The sequence below is a fragment of the Equus asinus genome, chromosome 7, assembly GCF_041296235.1.
Source record: "Equus asinus isolate D_3611 breed Donkey chromosome 7, EquAss-T2T_v2, whole genome shotgun sequence".
NCBI lineage: Eukaryota > Metazoa > Chordata > Mammalia > Perissodactyla > Equidae > Equus > Equus asinus.
In genome coordinates, this window is record NC_091796.1 from 105053521 (window position 1) to 105076017 (window position 22497).

A 22497-nucleotide genomic window follows, 5' to 3' on the forward strand; every position below is an offset into this window, starting at 1 on the left:
CCTGTCCTGCTGTGTGGCCCCAGCCACAGGTTTCCCCTTCTCTAGACCTCTGGGAGTGGAGACGCCAACCCTGCAAAAATGCAGATCCCAAGGCCCCACCCCAGAACTCAGGCATCAGCCTCAGGGAGGAGCTGGGTTAAACCAGCCTCTTCAGGGGGCCGTAGGTGGCCTTGGGTTCCCCAGGCTGACAGTGTCTCCAAGGACAGATTTCGGAAGTTCCAGCTCAAACAGTTGCTTTTAAATCTCAACTCGGACCCTCCCTGTTGTCTGACCCTGTAAGCCACCTTTGGCTCAGGGTGGCCGTCTGTACAATGGGTTCGGGAGGACTCTGGGCCCTTGCCGGTGAAGGAGCTCACGCAGAGTGGGCAGGGGGCGGGGGCAGACCCGGCTGCTGCTCCTCCAGAGCGGGGTGCTCGGGCTCCTGCCTCCGGCTGTCGACACCCCTGCAGAAACAGAAGGTGCAAGTGAGTTTAATTAATCAGCAGAGGTGCTGAAGGGTTTCCTACGGGCATCTTCAACTGGACTGGTGAGGGCGGATCCCAGTCCCAGAAGGTCCCCTACCGGCTGCTGAACCGCTGTAGTGAACAGGAGGGGTGGCCTGGCGGCAGGGGCTTGGGGTCCAGGTGCCGATGAGAACTGGTGTTGCTGATGGGTCTTTCTCCTGGTGAACAAAGGTCTGCTATCCGGATGGGTCTCTGGCCTTGTCCAGGCCACCCTGGGAATGACAGCCTCTCCACTGAGTGAGTCTGCTCTGGGCCTCCAATGGTGGAGGGCCTGGGACCCCTTGGGGACAGCCAGCCACTGTCCTGGTGGCTCCTCAGTCTCCCGTTGGGTGGACTTTGAGTGACTCCCTTCTCTCAGTTGAATTCAGTCAACCCCGAAGTTGCCACCAGACTGGGGGTGTTTCTCGCATCTTCGCTCAGCCGGGGCTCCCACTGCAGGGAGTTGCGGGCCTCCTGGCTCAGTGCTGTGCAGAACAGCGCGGCCTTGCAGTAGGCCAGGGGGCCAGAGGGAGCGAGCCTCCGGCCAGACGGTGAGCTGGCCAGAAACTCAAGATGGGAGCAGTATAAATAGACACGGGTGGATGATTCCAGTATAAAAATAGAGCTGAGGAGGGCCTGCCTGGGGTGCCCCAGACCCAGACGGCCGAGGGGTCCCCAGCTCAGGTCAGGCCCACTGTCAGGACAGAGGGCTGGGCTGGAGGAGCTCAGCCAGGTGCCGCGGACACGGTGTGTGCTGCTGCTACTCGGTCATCCGAGCCACACACAGGCCTCAGGGAGCCCGCCCTCCGGGCCAGCCTCGGCATGAGCAGGCCCGTCTGTGCCCCCTCTAGGGGCTGCTACTGTCACAGTGGGGGACAGCTGGGTGAGTAGGCTGTCCCAGGCCTCCGGTCAGTGTGAGCAGGCACCAGAGGGCAGTGGCCAGAGGAGGGCAGTGTGCCCCTACCTGGGCCCCAGCTGGGGTAGCAGAGTGAGCTGGAGGGGAGGTGGGAGGAGGCAGGAGAGGGCAGGGCATCAGGCAGAGAAGACAACGTGTCCTGAGCCCAGAGGCCTGTCCCTGACGTGGCAGGCAGACCCCTGGGGAGCCCTGAAGACAGGCAGAGAAAGCCACTGAGAGAAAGCCCTCTGCAGCTGGAGTCCAGGAGCCCTGCCGCTGTTCTCAGAACCCTGGAGCCCCCCCGTGCCAGGACCTCTCATTGGGGGGGCCTTGGCTAACCCAGCAGCCCTCCTTCCTGCCATGGCTTCTCCTCCTGTCGTGCCAGCCCAGCCTCCTGACAGGGCCGTCTGGGTGTCATCTCCCCGGAGCAGTGGCACAGGGTGGATGGTCCCTTCTCTCCTAGGGCCAGCGTCTCCCCTCTGCCATAGGCCTGCAGCTTCGTGCTCTGTCCTCTGGGGCGCCCACTCAGGCCTGTCCTCGGCCCCCTTGGGTACCTGACCTTTGGCTTCTGTGCCACACAGCCGGGGCCCTTGTGGAGCCTTGCTGTCCAAATGGAGGGTGGCAGGCAGGCTTCTCTCATTCACCCCATCTGTCCATCCACCTGTCCGTCTGTCTGTCCCTCTGTGTGTTACTGAGGATCTTTGTGTGCCAGCAGGGGGTCTGGGTGAGCCTGCCCTGGGGGCTTCCTGTCACCATGTGCCTTGCCCCAGCCTCCCTGCCGGTCTGCCCATTCAGGCCTGTGCTCCTGCTGCTGCCTGTGGGGGGTCCCCACCACCTCCAAGGGCGGATGGGCAGTGTGTCACATCTGCGATGGGTTGTGAAAGGCATGGTTCCCCCTTGCTCTCTGTCTCGCTCTGGAGGAACTCAGGTGCCACATTGTGAGGACACAAGCAGTCCTGTGAGAGGTCCACTGCGGCCTCCAGCCATCAGCCGTGGGGGCAGGTCACCTTGGAAGGAGGCCTCCAGCCCTGTGGAACCTTCTGAGGGTGCGGCACCAGCTGAGAGCTGGCTGCAGCCTCCCGAGAGCCCCTGGGCCCGAGCCCCCAGCCAAGCTCTTACCAGGTTCCTGACCTTCAGAAATGGTGAGATGGTAAGTGTTTGGCTTTTTTTTTTTTTTTGGGGGGGAGGAAGATTAGCCCTGAGCTAACTGCTGCCAATCCTCCTCTTTTTGCTGAGGAAGACTGACCTTGAGCTAACATCCATGCCCATCTTCCTCTACTTTATATGTGGGACGCCTACCACAGCATGGCTTTTGCCAAGCAGCACCATGTCCGCACCTGGGATCCGAACCTGCGAACCCTGGGCCGCCGAGAAGCGGAGCGTGTGAACTTAACTGCTGCGCCACCAGGCCGGCCCCATGTTTGGCATTTTAAGCTGCTAAATTTGTGGGTAATTTGTTCTGTGGTAATAGATGCTTAACACGATCCTCAGCCAGGCCCAGGCTGCAGGTCGGTGAGAGTGGGATCGGGGTCATTTCTGGATCCCAGTGCCCGGCATGGGGCTTGCACAAGGAGCACACACCGCCGTGAGGGCACGACTGAATGAATGAACGGACGAGTGATTGACAGGGCAGGAGCCTCCTTTCCCCACCGTCAGGTAGGATAGGCCTCGGGCCCTGCTTTGGAGAGAGCCTTCCATCCTCAGTCCAAACCCTGGGCCTTGGACCTGGGTGGGGTCAGAGGTCATCTTGTCCAGGTGAGGAACCTGAGGCCCAGGGTGAGTGACCTCCTCAGCCTTTCCACAGTGGACCCCGGGGTCGAAGATGCCTCCTGGGCAGTCCGTGAAGGGGGCGCAAGGGGTTGGAAATGTGGCCAGCAGGGCATGCTGCAAGAAGTGGACCAGGAAGGGCTTGGGCTATGGCTCAGGTGCCTGGCGATGGAAGAGACAAGGCCAGGGTGGGTGGGGGCAGGGCAGGAACCGGAGGAGCCAGACAGCTGGCCCAGGAGCAGGTCAGCCGCAGGGCCAGGCCTGAGGCCACTGGCTGGCACTCCAAGTGTCACTTGTGCTCCGTCTGACGATTAGTGCCAGGAGCCTTCAGAGTCCTCACCTCTGTTGACTGGCTGCAGGGAGCTGTTGTTGTCCCTGTTGACAGAGGGGAAACTGAGTAACGGGGTTAAGTCAAGTGGTGTTATGGTGGCAGAGCTGGGCTCAGGTTCTAGGTCTTTCTGCCACTTCTCACTGGCTCTTTCTCTCAGCCCACGATGTCCCCCACTGTAACACAAGAGTGGTTCCAGGGGGCCGGGAGGCTGAGTCTGACGCTTCTGCCAATCTCAGTGTCCAGCACATCTGCCGGCAGGAGTGGGAACCAGAGCTGGGGGACAGCCCCGAGTGTGTGTCCAGGGAGGAGGTACAGGGAACATCCTGTCATGTGCTCAGCAGCCCTGGGGCCGCTCCCGGGGGCCGTGCAGGCTCAGAGACCCCAGGCCCAGGGCCCTAACCCATCGGGATGTCAGAGGGAGGCCAGTGGGTCTGGGAAGCCTGGGATGTGGGCTCATCCCACCCCATGAACCAGTCTCACCCCAAAGACACCACCTGCCCGAAGGTAGGGTGGTCTCACCCAACCCTGGGGGCCGTGTGGTCTCAGCCACCAGCTGGGCATCTTGCAGATCCAGGCAGAGCATGGCAGGGTGTGCAGACTCTTGCCTCCTGTCCCATTTTACAGAGGAAGAAACTGAGGCTCAGAGGGTCGGTGGCTTGCTCCTGGTCACAGAGTGAGCGGGTGAGCAGCTGGGCTCTCCTGAGCTTGTCCAGACTGGACAAGGAGCCCTCTTTTCTGGAAGTGCCAGGGCTGCCGGTTGATCTCTGGAGCCGGTCCGGCCCCCCAGTGCCTACTCTGGGCTCCTGGGTCATTTCCATTGCCCGGAAGTCCCACTGTCCTTCCTCAGCCCCTCCAAATCCTGCCAAAGTGGCAAAGTACATGAAAATTAGAAAGAGCTCAGGTATCTTTGAGCAGCCGTCTCCGCTCTGAGAACGTGTCCCTCTGGAGCACTGAGGACCCCAGAACGTGTTCTCTGGAGCGCTTTCTGTAATGAACTGCAGACGAGCCCCAAGCCCATCAGTACTGAGTCAAATCACAGTGTGGACATCAGAACGCCTGCTGCAAGAGCGCTATGGCCTCTGACGGGGTCGTCGGGTCGTCCCCGCACCCCGCCCCCCTGCCGGCGTGGGGGTGGGTAACAGAACTTCCAGTTACAGACAAGCACAAGCATGCCGAGGCCCAGGCGGGCTGGATTCACCCAGGCCCCACAGTGAGAAGCGGGGGGCCAGGGCCAAGCCGGGCGGCCAGGCTCAGCCCCAGCCCTGCAGCCACACCACGGGTACTGTGGCCGGGCACACAAAGAAAGTAGGTCTGCAGGCGCTGCGGGGCGCGGCAGCCCAGATAGATTGATAGGGGAAGGGAGCACGGCAAACCGATGGTCGAAAAGAAACCGCTGGTGTTTGCCTGCATCGCCTGGGAAATCTGGGCCATGCGGATCTCACTCTCTGTGCTGGCTGCGTCTCTTCGGTCTGGATTAAAAAAAATAACCTGTAGTTATTCCTTTTGATTTAAAATGTGAAAATGCATTTTAGGATGTGTCAAGCCCCTTGCCGGGCGCCCACCTTCCCGGAGCCCTTTGTGGTGGCCTGGGCTGGGTTGTCTGTGTGATGTCTGTCTCCCCCTAGAGGACAGGCCAGGTGAGGCCGCACGTGGTGGGGCTGCTGTGTTGGTGGAGGAGGCCTTCCCAGCCTGGCTGCTAATAAGAGAAACCCTGCCCGTTGGGAAGAGTGGCTTCAGCGGGTGCCCCGTGGGCTCTGCCTCCTGCCATCCACACAAGACTTGAGGTTCTGCTGCCTGTTGGAGAAATCAAGACTCAGAGCCGTCACACCACTGGCCTGAGGTCACACAGCTGGGAGAGGGGGAGCTAGGAGGTAAACTCAGGCTGAGAGTGCCCAGCTGGAGCTCTTCCCCAAACCATGGGGGGCTCTCCCTGATAAGACCCCTGCCCACCCAGCCACCCGACGGGCCTCTTTGCCATCTCCTGTGTTAGGTCAAGCCAAGTGTGAGCAGGTGACCCTGCCCTGGATCTGATCATTCATTGTACATTTGTCTGTCCATCTGTCTGTCTGTCCATCCCTCCATCCACCCATCTACTCACCATCCATCCATCCATCCATCCACCCATCTACTCACCATCCATCCATCCATCCATCCATCTACTCACCATCCATCCATCCATCCATCTACTCACCATCCATCTATCCATCCATCCACCCATCTACTCACCATCCATCCATCCATCCATCCACCATCTACTCACCATCCATCCATCCATCCATCCATCCCTCCCTCCCTCCCTCCACCCCCCTCATCCGCCCTCCCATCAGTTCATGACTCCTTTGTTCATGCATTTATTCACCAGTAGCATCAGGGTTTCTGCCTTGTGCTGGGCGATGTGGGCACAGAAACAAATCCGGCACAACCCTGCCTGCCAGAAGCTCACAGTTGGGTGGGGAGACATTTAGGCCTGTGCCAAGCAGCCTGCGCGGTGAGGTGGCACGTTTCCTGTGGCCACTGTGGAGAAGGGCGAAGTTCAGACGTGTTTGGTCAGGAGACAGGGCAGGTGAAACTTAGCTGCAGTGACGAAGAAGACACGCTGGTCTCAGATGTCACCTTCTTGGGCTGCCCCTTCTGACACTGCCCGGCACACACCCTGTCCTTCCCTACCCAGTCTCTCTCCTTGGCATTTATGGCCGCCTGGCAGGCTCCGTATTGTGGTTGTTTCTCGTGTTAGCTGCTGTCTCTCTCCCTAGAAAGTCGGATCCATGGGGTGGGGACTTTTGTCTATGGCTGTGGCCCAGGGCCCAGAACATGGCATGTGGTGACATGCAGTGTCTGCTGCATGAGGAGAGGCCGGGCAGGAGAGGGTTGTCGTCCAAGGGGCAAGGATGCAGATGGGCAGTGCAGATGGAGCACGTGAGGATCTGAATGTGAACTTCAGAGAGCTGGCCGAAAGGCTGAGCGCCTCGCTGCACTCGAGGCGCAGGGGGAAAGGCGTCCGGGGCAGCTTGCGGCCTGCTGGCTCCGGTGCCGGGGGTGGGGCATGTTGGACTCTGTAAGAAACCTGGGGTTAAACAGTCCTTGTTCTTTCAGTTAGACAATGGGCTTCCAGCTCTGTCACCATCTGAGGTACTGGCCTCTGGAGTGTAGGATCTGCAACTGAACCCAAGTCCCAACTGTATTTGCCCTGCTCAGAACAAGCCTGTCACCTCCTTCCTTCTAGACCCTATGTTCCTATTAATGCAGCATTAGTGTTTGGCCACCCCCCCCAGGGACACGTCCGGAGCTTGCCCTGAGTGGTCACAGATGTGAGGCAGTTCCCAGCGTCATTTCATAGATGCAGAAATGGAGGCACAGAGAGGTCAAGGGGCTTGCTCCAGGTCTCAGGGCTGGGATGAGCGGCGGAGCTGGGATGTGAATGCAGACAGCCTGGCTCCTAACCAGATTTGAGCTGGGTCTCTCTAAAGACCAGGATGGGCATCAGGACTGGCCTTGGATGGACTGCATCCTGCCCTTTGCCCTCTGTGTGGCAGCTGCCACTGCCAACTTGTCCCCCACTCAGCACACAAACAGCAGGGCAGGTGGGCGTGGGCTGCCCCTTGGTCAGCATTCGGCATATTCAAGGCCAGCCTGTGGGTCCGCCCATCGGAGGACAGGGCAACGGGCAGACACGTGTCCCCTGCCCCGAGGCCCACTGGACAGGGCCGGTGGGACCCTGCGATGTCCACTCCCCCTCACCCTGTCCTGTTGGCTTTCTGCTCAGTGGGACACTCACTTTATGTGACCTGGGGTGGATGCATGGCCTCCCTAAGCCTCAGGGTCCCCCGTGGCTGCCTTGCAGGGCTGCAGCATGGGTCACATTGGGGGGCGTGCTGAGCCCCTTTGAGGGCCCATGGGGCTGATGGCCACCAAGGCCAGGCGCGGGGGTGTCCACGCCTCCCCTCTCCGGCCCTCAGCATCAGATGGGGGCTGCGTGTTCCAGATCTCTGGTGGGCAGAGCCGGTCCTGCCGCCTGCGTGCCTCGGACAAGTCCTCTTTTGGGGCCTCAGTGGCTCCACCTGTAAAATGGGGACCACCAGCCCTGCCTCCCTCCCAGGGCTGTGAAGAGGACCCCGTGAGCTGATGAGGGAAGAGGGCTTGGTAAACTGTAAAGTGAGGCGCACCCCCAGGGGGCACTTATTTTCACAATGATTGCAAGTGATCAGCGGACGGAAGCGGCCTCTGACTGGAGCAGCTTCCCCTTTGGGAGTGCCCGGAGGAGAGGGAGACAGGTGTGGACGTGGTAGGGACAGTGTGGGACCAGGGCAGTGTAAGGGCATGGAGTAGACATGGGTTCCCAGGAGGGCTCTGGCCGGGTTTCCTGGCACTGCCATCAGTGGCCCATCTCCCTGACTCCCTCCCTGACAACTGGAGCTCCTGGAGGATGAGGACTGGGTCTTAGAGGCCTCAGTGCAGCTCCAGGTCAGAAAGTGTTTGTTGGATGAATAATTGAGGGAGCTTTGAGCAATTCTGGGAAGGAGCAATTCTAGAGGAGTTGGGGTGCCCAAGGACACAGAGAAGGCCTGAGTTTGGGCTCAGAGGAACGGGGGCATCACAGATGCATCGGCAGATGCCCCCAGGAGATGTCTGGACATGGCCTGGGGCCCGATCCTGAGGGCAATGGGGACAGTGATCCTGCTTCCTGAGAGCCTGACACCTCCTGTGGCCTCTCACACACTTCCCCGAACCTGGGTCCCGGGGGCACTGGGACACTGTCCTTGGGGAAGGTGGGAGTGAGTCCAGCTGCCCGGTGTGGGCGTGGGCATCGATCTGCTTGCCTCCCAGCATGGCCCCTGCACGTGGCCACTGGTCAGCTGCCTCTTGCCTCCTGTCCCCTGCCCCCCACCGCAGGTATTTAAGGTCCAAAAGCAGCTGGGAACTGTTGAGGCCACCCGGGTGGTGGCACCAGACCGTTTCCAGGCAGGCAGACCCCAGGGCCTTCCCCACCAGCCACGCTGTCCATGGATTTTGTTGCTGGAGCCATCGGAGGTAACAGACGGGGACTGCTTCTCCCCGGGACACCAGGAGGAGCTGGGGGGGGTACTCTGCCCTGGGCCAGCCTTCCGGCAGCAGTGGGGATTGGGGAGCACCCCAGAAGTAGACGGGATGTGGTGTGGACCACAGGTGCCAGGAGGAGAGAGCAGGTCCCTGGGAGACTGGGACAGGTGACACAGGGCCCAGGAGGAAGCGGGGGGAGCTGAGGGGCACCATTTTGGGGCAGAGGGTGGTCTCTGCCTGGCCATGTGGAGGCTGGGAGTCACTGGCGTGGAGAGGGATGACTGAGCAGTGGGAAGGGACAAGAGGCCCCAGGAGAGGGTGGACAGTGAGGACAGAAAGGCCTGGGTCCTGCAACACAGACCGGAAGGGGTGAGTGGAGGAGGGGAGGCCCAGCTGAGCCGGCCCCACCTCTCTGCTGGCTGTGTGCCCTGCCCAGACATTCCTGGCCTCTCTGGGCCCCCAAACTGTTTTCCCTCCTGGGGAAAGGGCTGGTTGCGAAAGACTGACCCCGAGAGATAAGGGGCCCACTGGAAGCAGGCTGCAGCCGGACTCCGGTCCCTCCCAGGCCATCCATGTGCGGGCTGCAGAGGCTATTTTGGGCGAGGCATCCTCGACCTTACTCGTCTTGTGAAACAGCCGTGGGCTGCTCGTTCACACTTCTGGGAACAGCGTGGGGTACTCGCCTCGGGAGGGGAGCCAGCGCCAAGCCGGGAAAGACCAGCATCCTGGCCTCACCAGTGGGCTTTCTGAGACCTACTGTGCGCTGGGCCTGAGGCCAGCTGCTTCCCTGGACATTAGGCCCCGAAGGAGGAGGCTCAGAGAAGGGGAGGAATTGCTTATGATCACACAGCCAGAAAGGACACCCGAGTCCTGCTCTTTCCTCTGGTGCACATAGGAAGGCCTGGGCAGAAACGGCCCCTGCTCTGTGCCTGGCCCTGTGTCACACAGACCAGACCTGGGCCTTGTCCTTGAGGAACTCTAGTTCTGGAGGCAGAGGTGGCATGCCATGCGACAGGAGCAAAGCCACGTGACAGGGGCTCTGATCAACATGTTTCCCGGTGGAGGCAGCCCAGATGTAGGGGTCAGGGAGGGCTCCAGAGAGGAGGCCATGCTGTGGCTGGGCTCTGATGGATGAGTAGGAATTCAATGAGGTACATGTGAGGATCAACGAGGATAATTCTACCCCAGTCAGTCAGGCAGTCTTCGTTCATTCATCCATCCATTCATTCACTTTGTTCTTTCATTCATGCATGTTTATTGAGTCCTGGGATGCATAGGAAATAGGACACAGCCACCACATGCCTTATTGTCCTCAGATGGCCCTCCCCTCCCTACCCCCAGGGTATGGCCCCCAGGGATCTGCCTGCTCACTCTCCGCCAAGTGCTGGGGGCTTGGACGTTGAGGCTCTGGTGTCAGCAAAGAAGAAAGGAACAGGATGGTGGCAGGCGGCCCCCTTCACAGGGGGCAGTGGGCCCTGGTGCAGGAAGCCTCGAGTCCCACTCTGTCCCATGCAAACTGGTGACTCCAGGTGGTCTTTCCCGGAGCCTGGGGCGCCCCGGGCTCTCCCTGCCGCTCACCTCTGTGGGGACTGTGACCCCTCCGCCGGCCCCCCACAGCCACTCACAGACAAACCCTTCCAGCTCGAGGCCAGAGGGGACTCTGCCTGGCTTGGAGACAGGGCCCAGCAGGTGTCGGACCCGAAGTTCTCCCAAACATGGTGTCGGGGGGGCGAGGAGCGTCGTGGCTTTCTTGGGCTGAGACTCGGAAGGAGAAGTCACTGGCAGCGTGGCAGACCTCATCTACCTCTCTGAGCCTCAGTGTCCTCACCTGCAGGTCGAGGGTCGCTGTCTCCGTTGATGAGACAGGGTGTGGGCGAGGAGGGCGCGGTGGGTCTGCCCTCAGCGGAGGCGCAGTCAGCTTCACCCTCCTCCTCCTTCCCTGAGCCCGGCCCAGCCTCTCCCACTGCTCACCGGGTTCCTCTGATTTCCTTCCAGGCGTCTGCGGTGTTGCTGTGGGCTACCCCCTGGACACGGTGAAGGTGCGGCCATGGCCAGGCCCCCCTGCCCACCCCAAGGCCCCACCTGGGCTTAGGCCGCCCTCTGAGTCTCCTGTACCCCATCCATGGCCAGAAGACCTTTCCAGCGTGCTCATCGAACCCAGTCCTCCCCAGGGTCCTCAGGACCGTTGGTCCCTCTTTCTAACCACTGTGCCTCAGGTTTCTCTTAAATGGGGCTCACCGTCCTTGCTGCCCAAGGCCAGCACAGCTGTGACAGTCAGGGCTTCACTCTTCTCCTCCCCCGGACCTGCTGACCTTGCTGAGGCCTGGAGCCACCCCTTCCTGAAGCTCGCTTCTCCCACAGGTCAGGATCCAGACGGAGCCCAGGTACACTGGCATCTGGCACTGTGTCTGGGACACGTATCGCCGAGAGCGGGTAGGCTGGGGCCAGGGTGATGGGCAGGGAGGTGACGGGGCCCCACACCCCAGGCCTGCCCCCACCAACCAGCAAGGCGATGGTGAGCCCCTCTCTGAGCATCACGTCCATGCTCGCACCTTCCAAACGGGAATAATTGTCCAGCCTCCTGGATTCCTCTCAGGACCAGAGCTGGGGCGTCCGGCACACAGGGGGTGTTGTCAGTGAGCTCTCCCTTCCAGAGAGGTGGCATCTGGGGCCTTTGAAAGGCAGGGGAGGGACCCGTGTGTTGCTCTTCCGTCCGTTGCAGGCTGGGCACCCCTTGAAAGCAGGGCTGGGAGGAGTGCTCAGGTCCCCGGGGTCCAGCCCAGAGACCCATCCAGAGGAGGGACCCGGGGATGTTTCCCAAAGCAAGCTCGGGGCTCGGTGATGGCCAGGGGAGAGCAAAAGAAAAACAGCAACAATGAAGCAGCAGACAGCGGCCTGAGGTCAGGCCTGGCCCTGGGCCTCTTCCGGCCCGCACGACCTCACAGGTTGAGGGTCACGATCCCCATTCCACAGCTGAGGAAACCGAGGCCCTGGGCAGCCAGTGCCTTGCCCGAGGCCCCACGGTGAGGGAGGGCGGAACAGGACGAGACCCTTGGGCAGCCCCTCCTCCGGGAAGGCCTCTGGCCTGACGTGGCCCCCCGTCCGTCCACCTGCCCGCCAGGTGTGGGGCTTCTACAGGGGCCTCTCACTGCCCGTGTGCACGGTGTCCTTGGTCTCATCTCTGTCCTTCGGCACCTACCGCCACTGCCTCTCGCACATCTGCCGGTTCCGGTACGGCAGCGCTGATGCCAAGCCCGCGAAGACCGACATCACGCTCTCAGGATTCGCTTCCGGGCTCGTCCGCGTGAGTGGGGCGGGGTGAGCGGGCCCTGGGACCGCAGGGCCGGGAGAGGCTGAGAGGGCCTGAGAGCTCACTAAGCCCAGCAGGCGGGGAAACCGAGGCTTGGTGAGGGCAGAGACGGGATGGAGGCCAGGGCACTGTGGGAGAGCACTCCACTGACTCTCGTTAGCCGAGGGCCTTTGGGCAGGCTAGGGAGCCTCTCTGAGCCTCTGTCTCTTCATCAGTAAGAGGCTTGGTGAGGATTATGTGAGGTCATGACTGTAGAGCCCCAGCATAGAGTCTGACAGGTATGAGCACTCACGAAATAGCAGCAAAAATTATTAGTGATACTGTCATGTTACAAATTAATGTTACTAAATACAATAATAACATTAGTATGTCATTGCCCTATGAATTATGTTATCAGACTCTTCATAACTGTGTGCTGCTGAAGGGGCCGCTGGCTGTGGCTGGGGTGGCAGAGTGGGCTTTGAACCCGGCTCCATCAGGGCCTGGGCCAGCCTGAAGCTTCGGGGGACTCAGGCTCCCCAATGTCGCCGTGGGCAACATGAGGCCGACGGGAGGCGGGGCCAGGTGTGCAGGCAGCGTGCCCCCTGACCCCTGCCTCCTCTGCCCCAGGTGTTCCTGACCTCGCCCACCGAGGTGGCCAAGGTCCGCCTGCAGACGCAGACGCAGCCACAGCCCCAGCAGCGGCGCCTCTCTACCTCGGGGCCCTCGGCTGTGCCCTCTGTGTGTCCTGCGCCCCCTGGAAGGCCGGTGCCTGGCCCCAAGTACCACGGGCCGCTGCACTGCCTGGCCACGGTGGCCCGTGAGGAGGGGCTGCGGGGTCTCTACAGAGGCAGCTCGGCCCTGCTCTTTCGGGATGGCCACTCCTTCGCCACCTACTTCCTCTCCTACGCCCTCCTCTGTGAGTGGCTCACCCCCGCCGGCCACAGCCAGCCAGGTGAGCGGGGCTGGGGCGGCCCAGCGGGGACTGACCCGGGAGAGGAGATGGGGTTGCTGTCATGCCACATGCTGGTACCCTGGCGCCTCCCCAGGCGGGAACCTTGGTGCCCTCCATACCCGGAGCAGGACGTACTGCTCTGTGTGGCCGTGGACAATCACGTTGGTGGAGCGAGCCCAGGGTCCCGTGATGGTCTGCCCACTCTCCTCTGGGCCCTGATTCCCCTTCCAATCCAGGCACTCCTGGGTCTCTCTTTGCAGATGTCTTGGGTGTGCTGGTGGCCGGTGGCTGTGCAGGGGTCCTGGCCTGGGCCGTGGCCACCCCCATGGACGTAATCAAGTCCCGCCTGCAGGTGGATGGGCAGGGCCAGCGGCGCTACCGGGGCCTCCTGCACTGCATGGCAGCCAGTGTGCGGGAGGAGGGGCCACGGGTCCTCTTCAAGGGGCTGACGCTCAACTGCTGCCGCGCCTTCCCTGTCAACATGGCGGTCTTTGTCACCTACGAGGCTGTGCTGAGGCTCGCCCGGGGCCTGCTCACGTAGCTGGTCCTGTGCCCCAGGGGCCAGCCCGCCAGCAGCTTCCAGAGGTCGCAGTGGCTGAGGGAGGTGAAGGGGTGCGTCGGGGTCTGGGCCCCACTGGGCCGTCCCCAGGACAGCCGAGCCTGCCGCAGCGAGTCAGCCGAGGCCTGGGCTTGGCCTGCCCAGCTGCAGACCACGAGGAGGTCAGGGCCATCTGCCATCAGCCCGGGTTGGCCTGAGGGTCACATGGGCCGGGGGGCGTGGGCCTCTTGGGTGAAGACGGCCGTCCCATGGAGCCGTTTGTGCATTTGGTCAGTGGTTCATTCTAGCTTTGTGGCCACCCCTCCCTGCCCCAGTGTCTTCACTGCCCACTTGCGCCTGTACCCCGTCCATTTCTTCAGCTGTCCGCGCGGCCCCCCTGCCAGCTCTCCACTGCCATCAGTGGGCTCTCACGCACTGTCCCTCGGACGCGGCGCAGCTGGCCTCCCCACCAGACGATTCTGAGGTGCAGCTGTGTGGCTCCAGATGGTTCCCTGCACCGGCTGCTCTGAGAGGATACTGCTGGGACAGCCCTGGGGGTTCGGGGCGGGGTCTGGTCACCTACCCTCACTCTGCCTGTAGACCCAGGAGACTCAGCGGAGAGCTGTTGCCAATAAAACGTTTCTGAGGACGGTCAGTGGCGTTGCTCTGTGGTCTGTGGGGTTGGAGATGGTTCTGCGCCTCCGGCTCATCCTCAGAAGCCGAGCCCTCCCAGCCTGTGTGGGCAGCGCTCCCTGTGCGCAGCCGGGCGCAGTGAGGCCCAGCCCAGCGCTCTGGCTGCCTCCACTCCCTCGGCCTTTGGGGCTGCAGGCCTCGCCTGTGCGCTGAGCCCTGTCACAGGGTGCTGTTCCGAGTCCAGCATGATTCCTGCTCCCCTCCCCACCCCCATCCCAAAACCACCCCCTTTCTGAGCGAAACCGGGTTCTAGCCAGGTCCAGCCGGCTGCCCTGGCCCCTCCATTGCCCGGACACCTGGCCGTGAGCCGCCTTTCTATGGGGTCCGGGAGGAAGCAGGGGCGGGCACTGCTGAACACTGCTGGGCGCCAGGCACCTCACACAGGTTATCACAACAGCTTGATGCCAGTGAAGAAACAGCTCAGAGAGGGAGCTGGGCCTGCCCAAGGCCACACAGCAAGAAGAGCAGGGCGACTCGCGCCTGCACTTTGGAAGTTCTGGCCCTCTCCCTGGCACCACGAGGTTTCCAACAATGGGGGGCCATCGGGAGCCAGGGCTGGCAGGTCCAGCACGAACCTGCCAGGTCCCCACCACAGCAGCCCTCTGGTAAAGCCAGCTGACACCTACCTCGACTACACTCCCTGACTCACAGACACCGGCCTTCACTGCGTCTTTGGACAGAAGGACCTCCAGCATTTTGGCCAAACAAAACTCCCAGAACACCTGGGTGGACCTCCCCTCCCAGCCTGCTCCAGTCATACTGACCCAAATATTCCCTAACACTCTGCGCGCTCTGCCAGGAATGCCCTTCCCCCTCTTCTGCCTGGCTAACTCTGCTTCCTAAGCATCACCTCTTCCAGGAAGCTCTCCCTGCCTGACCACCAGGCCACTTTTAGGTGTCTCCTGCTCTGCTCCCCAGGGGCCCTGGTTCATCGTCTGGTCATCCATCTGTACCCCCGGCCCCTATCCCACCCAAGACTGTGAGCTGCCAAGGGCAGCGGGTGTCTGATTTGGAGTACACCCAGCTCAGGGCCTGCACAGGGTGGGTGCTCAGGGGGTGTGGAATGATGCACTGATCAGTGAATGAGTGAATGAAGTCCTGCAGTAGATTCCTGGAGTTCATCGAGCTTGGAGGTAAAGATGCTGAGCTGTTCTGGCCAGGTGCTGGGAAAGGGGTGTCAGCTGACAAAAGGTTTCAGCAGTTCACCAAAACCCCAAGGGGCTGGCCCGGTGGTGCAGTGGCTAAGTGGGCATATTCTGCTTCGGTGGCCTGGGGTTTGCGGGTTCGGATCCCAGGTGCAGACACGGCATCGCTTGGCAAAAGCCATGCTGTGGTAGGCGTCCCACATATAAAGTAGAGGAAGATGGGTGTGGATGTTAGCTCAGGGCCAGTCTTTCTCAGCAAAAAGAGGAGGATTGGCAGCAGTCAGCTCAGGGCTAATCTTTCTCAAAAAAAAGAAAAACAACAAAAAGACCTGACTGTGCGTCCACTTTTGGTCGGAAGCCCACTAGAACACCCACTGGCCTTGGAGGAGTTCCTGCTCTGCTGATGTGGACAGGAGGGCAGGGACCATCGGGCACTGAGCAGCTGGCCTCGCCCATGTTGGGGAAGTGGCTTTGCAGAAGGCTGGTGCCGCCTGTCTCTGCAGCCTCTTGGTGGCAAGGCCCTCCCAGCCCCCTCTTCAGAAATGGGGAGGTGAGGGGGTGCCCAGAGTCACACCGTCGGGGACAGCTGGGGCTTCCCTCTAAACAGGGCCGCCGCAACAAGGTCCAGGCTGCACTTGAAACTTCAGAGGGGAGATAAAGGGCGCACCGAAGGGCTCCCACAGCCGTGAGCTGACCGGAGAGGCATCAGCCTCTGGGAAGGCGGAGAGCCGCTGTTCGATGTGGCAGGCGTGGGCAGCTCAAGTGCTGTCCTGGACTGTGCACCCCTCTGACTGCTCGGCCACCCTTCCCCCGCTCCCCCTTGGGCTCTCCAAGGTGTGCTCTTCGCATCGTCCCTGGGATGCAGCTCGACTGGTCTCCCCACCAGGCTGGGGGATGGGGCACAGCAGGGCCTGACGAGTGGACATTAACAGTCAGAGCTCTTCCGGCAGAAGACCTCCCGCCTCACCCCCAACAGCGGCTGGGCTGTCGCACCTGTCCATCCTGATCCAGGGGCTCTCTCAGGGACCTTTAAGAACTCGCTGGTTTTTAGCAAAATGTGGGGCGTGGGAGGGTCCATGGCCCTTGCCAGCAATGACCTTGGGGGAGTCACCTGACCTGTGACCCAGGACACTGCTCCCAAGACCCAAACACGAGGCGTCATTGGTCTGGTTTTACAGGGGAGGGACGGGTCCTGAGAGGTTAAGTGACTGGCTCCAAGTCACGCAGCTGACACAGGAGGAGCAGGCGTGTTTGGGGCCACAGCCCCTCCTTTCCACGGCCCCCACGATGATGCCCACTCCACCCCGGGCCCTGTGGCTGGGGGACAGCAGCAGCAGCAGCTCTGCCCCCGAGGACTCCACGTGGCCCCTCGCCATATCTGCACACTTGTGCCTGCGATGAGGGTGCCGTGGAGCAACAGGTCGCATTTGTTAGTTGCGCAGGGCCACGCAGCCTCGCCATCCTCTGTAGGTGGCTAACCTGCACGGCCACAGCCAGCCAGGTGAGCAGGGGCTGGGGGCTGAGCCAGGGGAGCTGAGGCCGGGAGAGGAGACGCTGACGAGGTCACGATGCATGCTCGTACCCCAGCGCCTCCTGGGGGAGCCCTCAGCCCGTTTGTAGAACAGCCCCTCTGTGTGTGTGGAAACCAGAACAGAAGAGCCCGGACAGGCCTGCTCTGTCACAAACTCACTGTGTGGCCTTGGACAAGTCACATTGCCCTCTCCTAAGCCTCAGTTCCCCCACTTGCAAAATAAGAATGGGTGGGCAGAGTGGGCCCAAGGCTCCATTACAGCTGGCCCTCTGCTCTGGGCCCCATGGAACGGGCCGGCCCAGCTCACAGCCTGGCTCCGTCACTGCCACCTCTGACCACCCCACGGCCGGCTCCCTAATCCGCAAAATGAGGACATCTGCTTGCATTCTCCATGGGCTGCTGGCAATGTTGAGTGAGGTGAGAGCCAGCCCCAGGGAGGCAGGTAAGGGCTGCCTGCTGCCCAGCTGGCTCCCGGAGCCTGTAGCTCAGGGCCATGGGGGCTCCAGGACAGTGTGTCTCCAACCCACAAGCATCCCCACGGGGCGCAGTAGACTCGGGCCATCCATGGAGGGGCCGCGGCTCTCACCAGCAGGCGCAGCCCAGCCCTGGGCCTGAAGCAGGCCTCTGCCCCCTGTAGCCTGGGACAGAACACAGAAACACAGGCGGGACCAGAGGAAGTTTATTTATACCAATGAGCAACACAAGGGCGAAGCACTCAGGAGTGGACCCTGCGACTCCAGGAAGGACGCCTCAACCAAGGGCTTTCCCTGAGGTATGTCTTCGGGTTTTCCAAAACTACACATGGTGCACAATTCAGCGGGCCTCCACACATGCACTGCTGAGGGCCTCAGGGAGGGGCTGCTGTGCGCTTTCTGGCTACGTCCACCCACCGGGGGACACGGGCCGGGCACTGCTCTGTGCAGACAGACTTCCATGCCAGTCAAGTGTCAAAACAAAAGCATCTGCAGAGGCAGCAAACCCGCAGTGCCTGGCTCAGGTGGAGCAAAGCGCCGTCGGTTTCCAGACCGGAGTGTCCAGCATTATTTGGTGGAAACAAAACATGAGTGTGTCCAGGGAAAAGAGCATGATTTCTGGAGTGGAGAACATGCATGGTCTGGAGTTCTGTAAATAAACTGGAAAGTTTCACCAACAAAAGACTCAATTTAATAAAAACTGGCCAACTCTGGCCAGTACTCAATGCTCAAAGCAGCTTTCAAACTGGGAGATCTCACGGTCAAACAGAGAGCAAAGTGTTCAGCTGGCAATGTGGTTTATTTTTTGGAGCACGGGCTGAGATACATCTTGTGCTCGTTGGCACCCCCACATTAACTTTTCGAAGCACTTTCTAGTTTGATGACAGGCACAGACCACACAGGCTTTTAGGGAGAAGGTTTTGAGAGTATATTTGGAACTGTCGGATGCTTTCCAATGGAAGTGGGGCTGGGGACTAGAACAGGCTGGCCGATGGACACCTGGCCGAGGGCGCCACATCCCTGGGCTGCTCTGGGGGAGAGACTCCAGCTGGACCAGTCTGTCTGACCAAACGACGTCATCTGGCACCATCCCCCCACAGGGCTGTGCTCACAAGCGACAGAAAGGATGATGTTCACAGAAGAGGCATTTCTGACACACACACACGGCCTGCAGACCGCAGGCCAGCAATCACCCCGGGGCAGAGCCTAAGGGGCGTGGCGAAGCAATTAAGCTGGGGTATGTGGCCATAAAACGAGTGTTACTGAAAGTCATAGAACAGCTTCCGGGGACTCATGAACTCCTTCACGACCTCGTCCGTGACCTCCTGGCGCCGGGCCTGGTGCTCGGCGACCAAGGGCTGCAGAACCTCGATGAGGATCTTCTTGAGGTCGCCGGTGAGCAGGGCTCCACTGGTGTAATCCTGCCCGGGGGAGACCACAGTGAGACCCACCTGGCACCCTGGGCACCTCCCTCCTCTGGGCAGCCAGCAGCCCCCACAACCACCCCCCTACCCAGAGCCTGGTGCATGGGCGGCGCCCAGAAGTGCAAGAACGTGCACCTTACACTACACTCTTCTTGAAATGACTAGACCCTGGCTCTGATGAGAAGCTGTGACCTGCTCTACATGGTGGAAGGGACAACAGGAAGTGTCACCCGCAGCCGCCCGCCTGCCCGGCCTGGTTGCGCTCCGAGCACATGGACAAGTGATTGCTCCCTTCAGCCCCTCCGGCTGCTCTAAAACCTTTGCAGGATCTTCTTTTGTTTTCTGACTGTGGGAGTAACATGTACTTGTGGCACAAACTTGATCAAGTACCCGAGCCACAAAGCGGCAGCAAGTCAAGGGGGCCCCTGGTGCAGCCAAGACTGGGTGGCAGGAGGGCCCTGCTAACGTGATGGCGTGTTTTCTTCTACCTTTGTCCCCATGCATTTTATTCAGACATAGTTGACCGCGCTGCATGTCCAATCTGGGTCCCTGTCGCCACTGTCCCAGGCATATTACTCTTGTCACTACAACCTCACGCCTGCGGACTCATCACCTGTGACAACTGGCTCACGTCTCCTCTGCTGTGTGGATGGAGTCTGTCCTGAACCTGCTGCTGTCATCATTCGTAGTCTATGTATGGAGAGCTCTCTCTTATTCAAGATGAGCTCCTCGGGAGAGGTCCCAGGAAGTGGGAAACCTGAGGCACAGTGTGCACGGGAAGCTGCTGGGCGAGGGCCTGGGCCTGGACACCCGCACCCCGCCAAGCTTCGGAGCGTCTGCTTCATGACAGGGAGACCCCAACCCGTTGACTCGGGGCACTGCTTCGGCTGTGACAGTGTCTTGTTTTAACTGATATTTCTCTGACCACCAGAGAGATTAAGCTGTTCTGTGGCTACTCGACAGCATTCGTACTTTCTCTCTGTGCGCCACCTGCTCACGCGGCTCCTGGCACACTACTAGCGACGCGATCAACCTACTCAATCTTCATTTCCTCTCAGCTGAGCACCAGCTCTTAAGGCCCAGGCATGGAGGAAGCTCTGATGCCCCTAACGTGGCTGCTAGAACCTTCCAGGCCCGTGTGAGGGGGCTGGGGGCCAGGCCCTGTCTCACCTTTCTGATCTGCTCGAGCCTGTCGTCGTCCTCGAGGAAAAAGGTCAGGTACATGAAGGACACATCCACGTCGCAGTTGCCCCCAAACTGCCTGTGCTCCTCGACAGTGTCTCTGCCTCCAGAAAAGGCGTGCTTGTTGACCTGCAGCAGCCAGAGGACACGGACGTGCGAGTCAGCCCAGCCCCGCGGGTACAGACTGGCTGAGCCCATGCGGAGAGGCCGGGGACTGCTTTCTACCCCGCTGGAGCCCGGGCAGGGGCGGCCGAGGCTCACGGACAGTGGGAGGCGCCCCCTCAACGGCTCCTTCCTGTCAGGCCTTGGGGTGAGCGGCACTGGGGCTCCCCACAGCAGGGGGGGCAGACTCGCTTTGAAGCACCCTCTCCCCAGAGACACAGAGCAGAGGTGGGAAGCCAAACTCCAGCTGTGTGAAGTTTGAGGGAAACGTCCTACAGTGTTCTCGCGACAACCTTCAGAAAGATGAAGAACACGAGCCAGCCTCAGAGTCACAGAGACAACGAGCAGGGGCGCCGCCGCCCGGGGCAGGCGTGCTGGTGACAGAGGGTGGAGAGCAGCCCCAGGCAGCGCGAAGGCTGCTGCCTTCTCCCAGGAAAGGAGAAGCGGCTGCACAAGGATACGGCTCGTAAGGGAACGCAGAAGCCACGGAAGGGGCAGAGGGAGCCGGGGCGGCAGCGGGGCCCCATCTGAAGACATGCAGCCTCAGGCGCTGACGCCGGGAGGACTCAGACGCTGAGAGAATGGTTTTCAGGAACCACTGAAGATAATCTTGGAGAAATCAGGGCCAAGAGACGAGAGAAGAAAAGCCAAAAAGGACAAAGTTCTTCCACGTTCTTTCTGCGAGGATTTGAGAAACCTACTAGGTGCAAACATCACCCTAATTTTAATTCTGATGTGGAGAAGGGTGTGTGGAGTCACTGACTTCTAAGTTGAGACGTTTATAAGTCTCCCCAGCAGGACCCCAGGGCAGATTACTAACTGGGTACTTGGGGTGGTCTAGAAGCAGCAGGGCACGTCAGGGGCAGAGGTCATCAGGCACGAGCGAGATCAGGGAACCCATCTCCTTTTGGAGGGTGCCGCCAGGGGCTGCCAGGGAAAGCGGAAGGTGCCCGGCACTTGGGCAAGGCCCTGCACAGAGAGAAGTTGGTGACAGGTGGCCACCACTGGGTGGGCCAGGGCAGGAGGAACAAAGATAACAAGTCTCAACTTCCCTTTCCTCAACAAAAAAAGAGCAAGTTACAAAAGAGAATCAATGTACGCAAACTGCAAAAACTGTGGAAAACACAAGATAACCAGAAAGAAGAGAAAACCACCTTGTATGAGGCTCTCCTGAGGTCTGTGCGCCCTTGGGCAGGCGCACTGTCTGGCGGAGTCGCCATTGTGCGGTGGCCCACCGGCATGGGCAGCTTCCTGGGCGCAGATCCCTGGCCAGGGAGCCAGGGCCTCAGGGCAGGTGCCCCAGTGCCAGGAGGGAAGTCTTGAGGACAGTGTCCCAGGCTGCAGGGGTGGTTCTAAAGGCTATGCAGGGGCCCGGGGACAGTCCACAGCCCTTGTCTGAGAGGAGGACGGGGAAGTGCGTGTCTGCGGCTTATTTCCAAGATGTGTGGGCACCGCCCACCACCACACATCACTTTTCCCTGGCAGACCCCTTGTCCAGTGGTGGCCCACAGCAGACTTGCCATTGGTGGTGGCTGCTACCATTATTACAAATATTTAATCCGCAACGACCTTGGTATTGCCATCTCCACTTTATAAGTGAAGAAAACGAGGCGCAGAGTGTCAAGAAGCTGTGGGCTGCGGCAGCGAGAGGCGGAGCCTGGCAGATCCTCCTGGCATGCCCAGGCTTTCAAAGGCTTCCAGGAGCAGCTTAGGTTGGCCTGGTGTTGGACCTGGCCAGTCCCCAGAGATGCTGGGGCCTAACTTACAGGAAATCAGCAGGACAACGGGTTTGAGTTAGAGTGGACAGCAGTCTTGGTGGTGGGGCTGGCGGGATCCAAAATGACAGAAGCAGGTGAGAGGCACCACTGAAACCAGTGTGACTCAGTGTAAGAGGAAGCGATGCCAAGAGGGGACATCGGGGCGGTGGGACGAGGACTTGATCAACCACCAAGCTCCAAGAGCTAGCGAGCTTTGGCTGCTACCATCCAGTGGGATGGCTGAGCTGGTCCCCAGGGGCCCCAGACCCAGGGCGGGGATGGGCCACCGGACCTCTGACCCTGGAGCTGGAGGTGAGCCCTAAGAGCGGGGTACTAAAGGGGTCCTGTGATCAGAAATCACGAGTGTGGCCAGGCTGGCAAACTGCATTACAGACATTCGTCCTGGCGGCAGAGACGCCACCCTTCCAAGGCTGCCTGCGGAGGTCTGGCTGGGCTCTCACGGGCCCGTGCAATGGCCTGCGGGAGGCTTGTTTTGGCCTGCACTACAAAGAAACTGCCCAACTACTCACTTGTTGAACTAAAATCTTAAATTTGGACAGCACTGTGCAGTTTACAACCACTTTCTCTATGTGTTCTCACGTAAGCCTCAAGTCTATGAAGCCAGCACAGCTGCTCCCACTTCACAAATGACACCTAGAGAGCCAAGGTCACTGGCCAACAGCAGGGAAGTGGCAGGGCCCAGATAAGCCAGGCCCCGACTCTGGGCAGCAGAGGCCGTGCAGGGCGGAGCCGGGTGGCGGAGCTGCCCCACTGCTTCCCAGCTTGGGGAATGGAGGAAAGCTGCCTGATCCTCGAGCCTTGACTTCCTTGCCAAC

At 60.7% G+C, this 22497-nt stretch overlaps 2 protein-coding genes across 7 annotated transcripts in view; one reads left to right on the top strand and one right to left on the bottom strand.

Moving 5' to 3' along the window:
* The first annotated feature begins 1499 nt into the window (after positions 1-1499).
* SLC25A47 (solute carrier family 25 member 47) lies at positions 1500-13967 on the top strand. 3 transcript variants are annotated; one of them, XM_014854566.3, is made up of 6 exons: positions 8342-8503; positions 10508-10551; positions 10874-10945; positions 11634-11816; positions 12432-12756; positions 13017-13967. In XM_014854566.3, the coding sequence occupies exons 1-6, from the start codon at positions 8476-8478 to the stop codon at positions 13295-13297; spliced, it is 933 nt and encodes a 310-aa protein (XP_014710052.2). In that variant the 5' UTR covers positions 8342-8475; the 3' UTR covers positions 13298-13967. The 3 variants fall into 3 exon arrangements, with proteins under 3 accessions (XP_070370419.1, XP_070370420.1, XP_014710052.2); XM_070514318.1 differs by lacking the exons at positions 8342-8503; positions 10508-10551 and adding an exon at positions 1500-2527; XM_070514319.1 differs by lacking the exon at positions 10508-10551 and having other exon boundaries at positions 5749-8503; positions 11753-11816.
* A 3361-nt stretch (positions 13968-17328) lies between these two features.
* WARS1 (tryptophanyl-tRNA synthetase 1) overlaps positions 17329-22497 on the bottom strand; it is a 31564-nt gene continuing 26395 nt past the window's right edge. For all 4 annotated transcript variants that reach the window (XM_044774328.2, XM_044774329.2, XM_014854560.3 and 1 more), the window contains 2 exons: positions 19731-19871; positions 17329-18557 (listed from right to left, as the gene is read on the bottom strand). In XM_044774328.2, the coding sequence (XP_044630263.1) occupies positions 18396-18557; positions 19731-19871 (303 nt within the window). In that variant the 3' untranslated portion in view covers positions 17329-18395. The remainder of the gene's footprint in view (positions 18558-19730; positions 19872-22497) is intronic.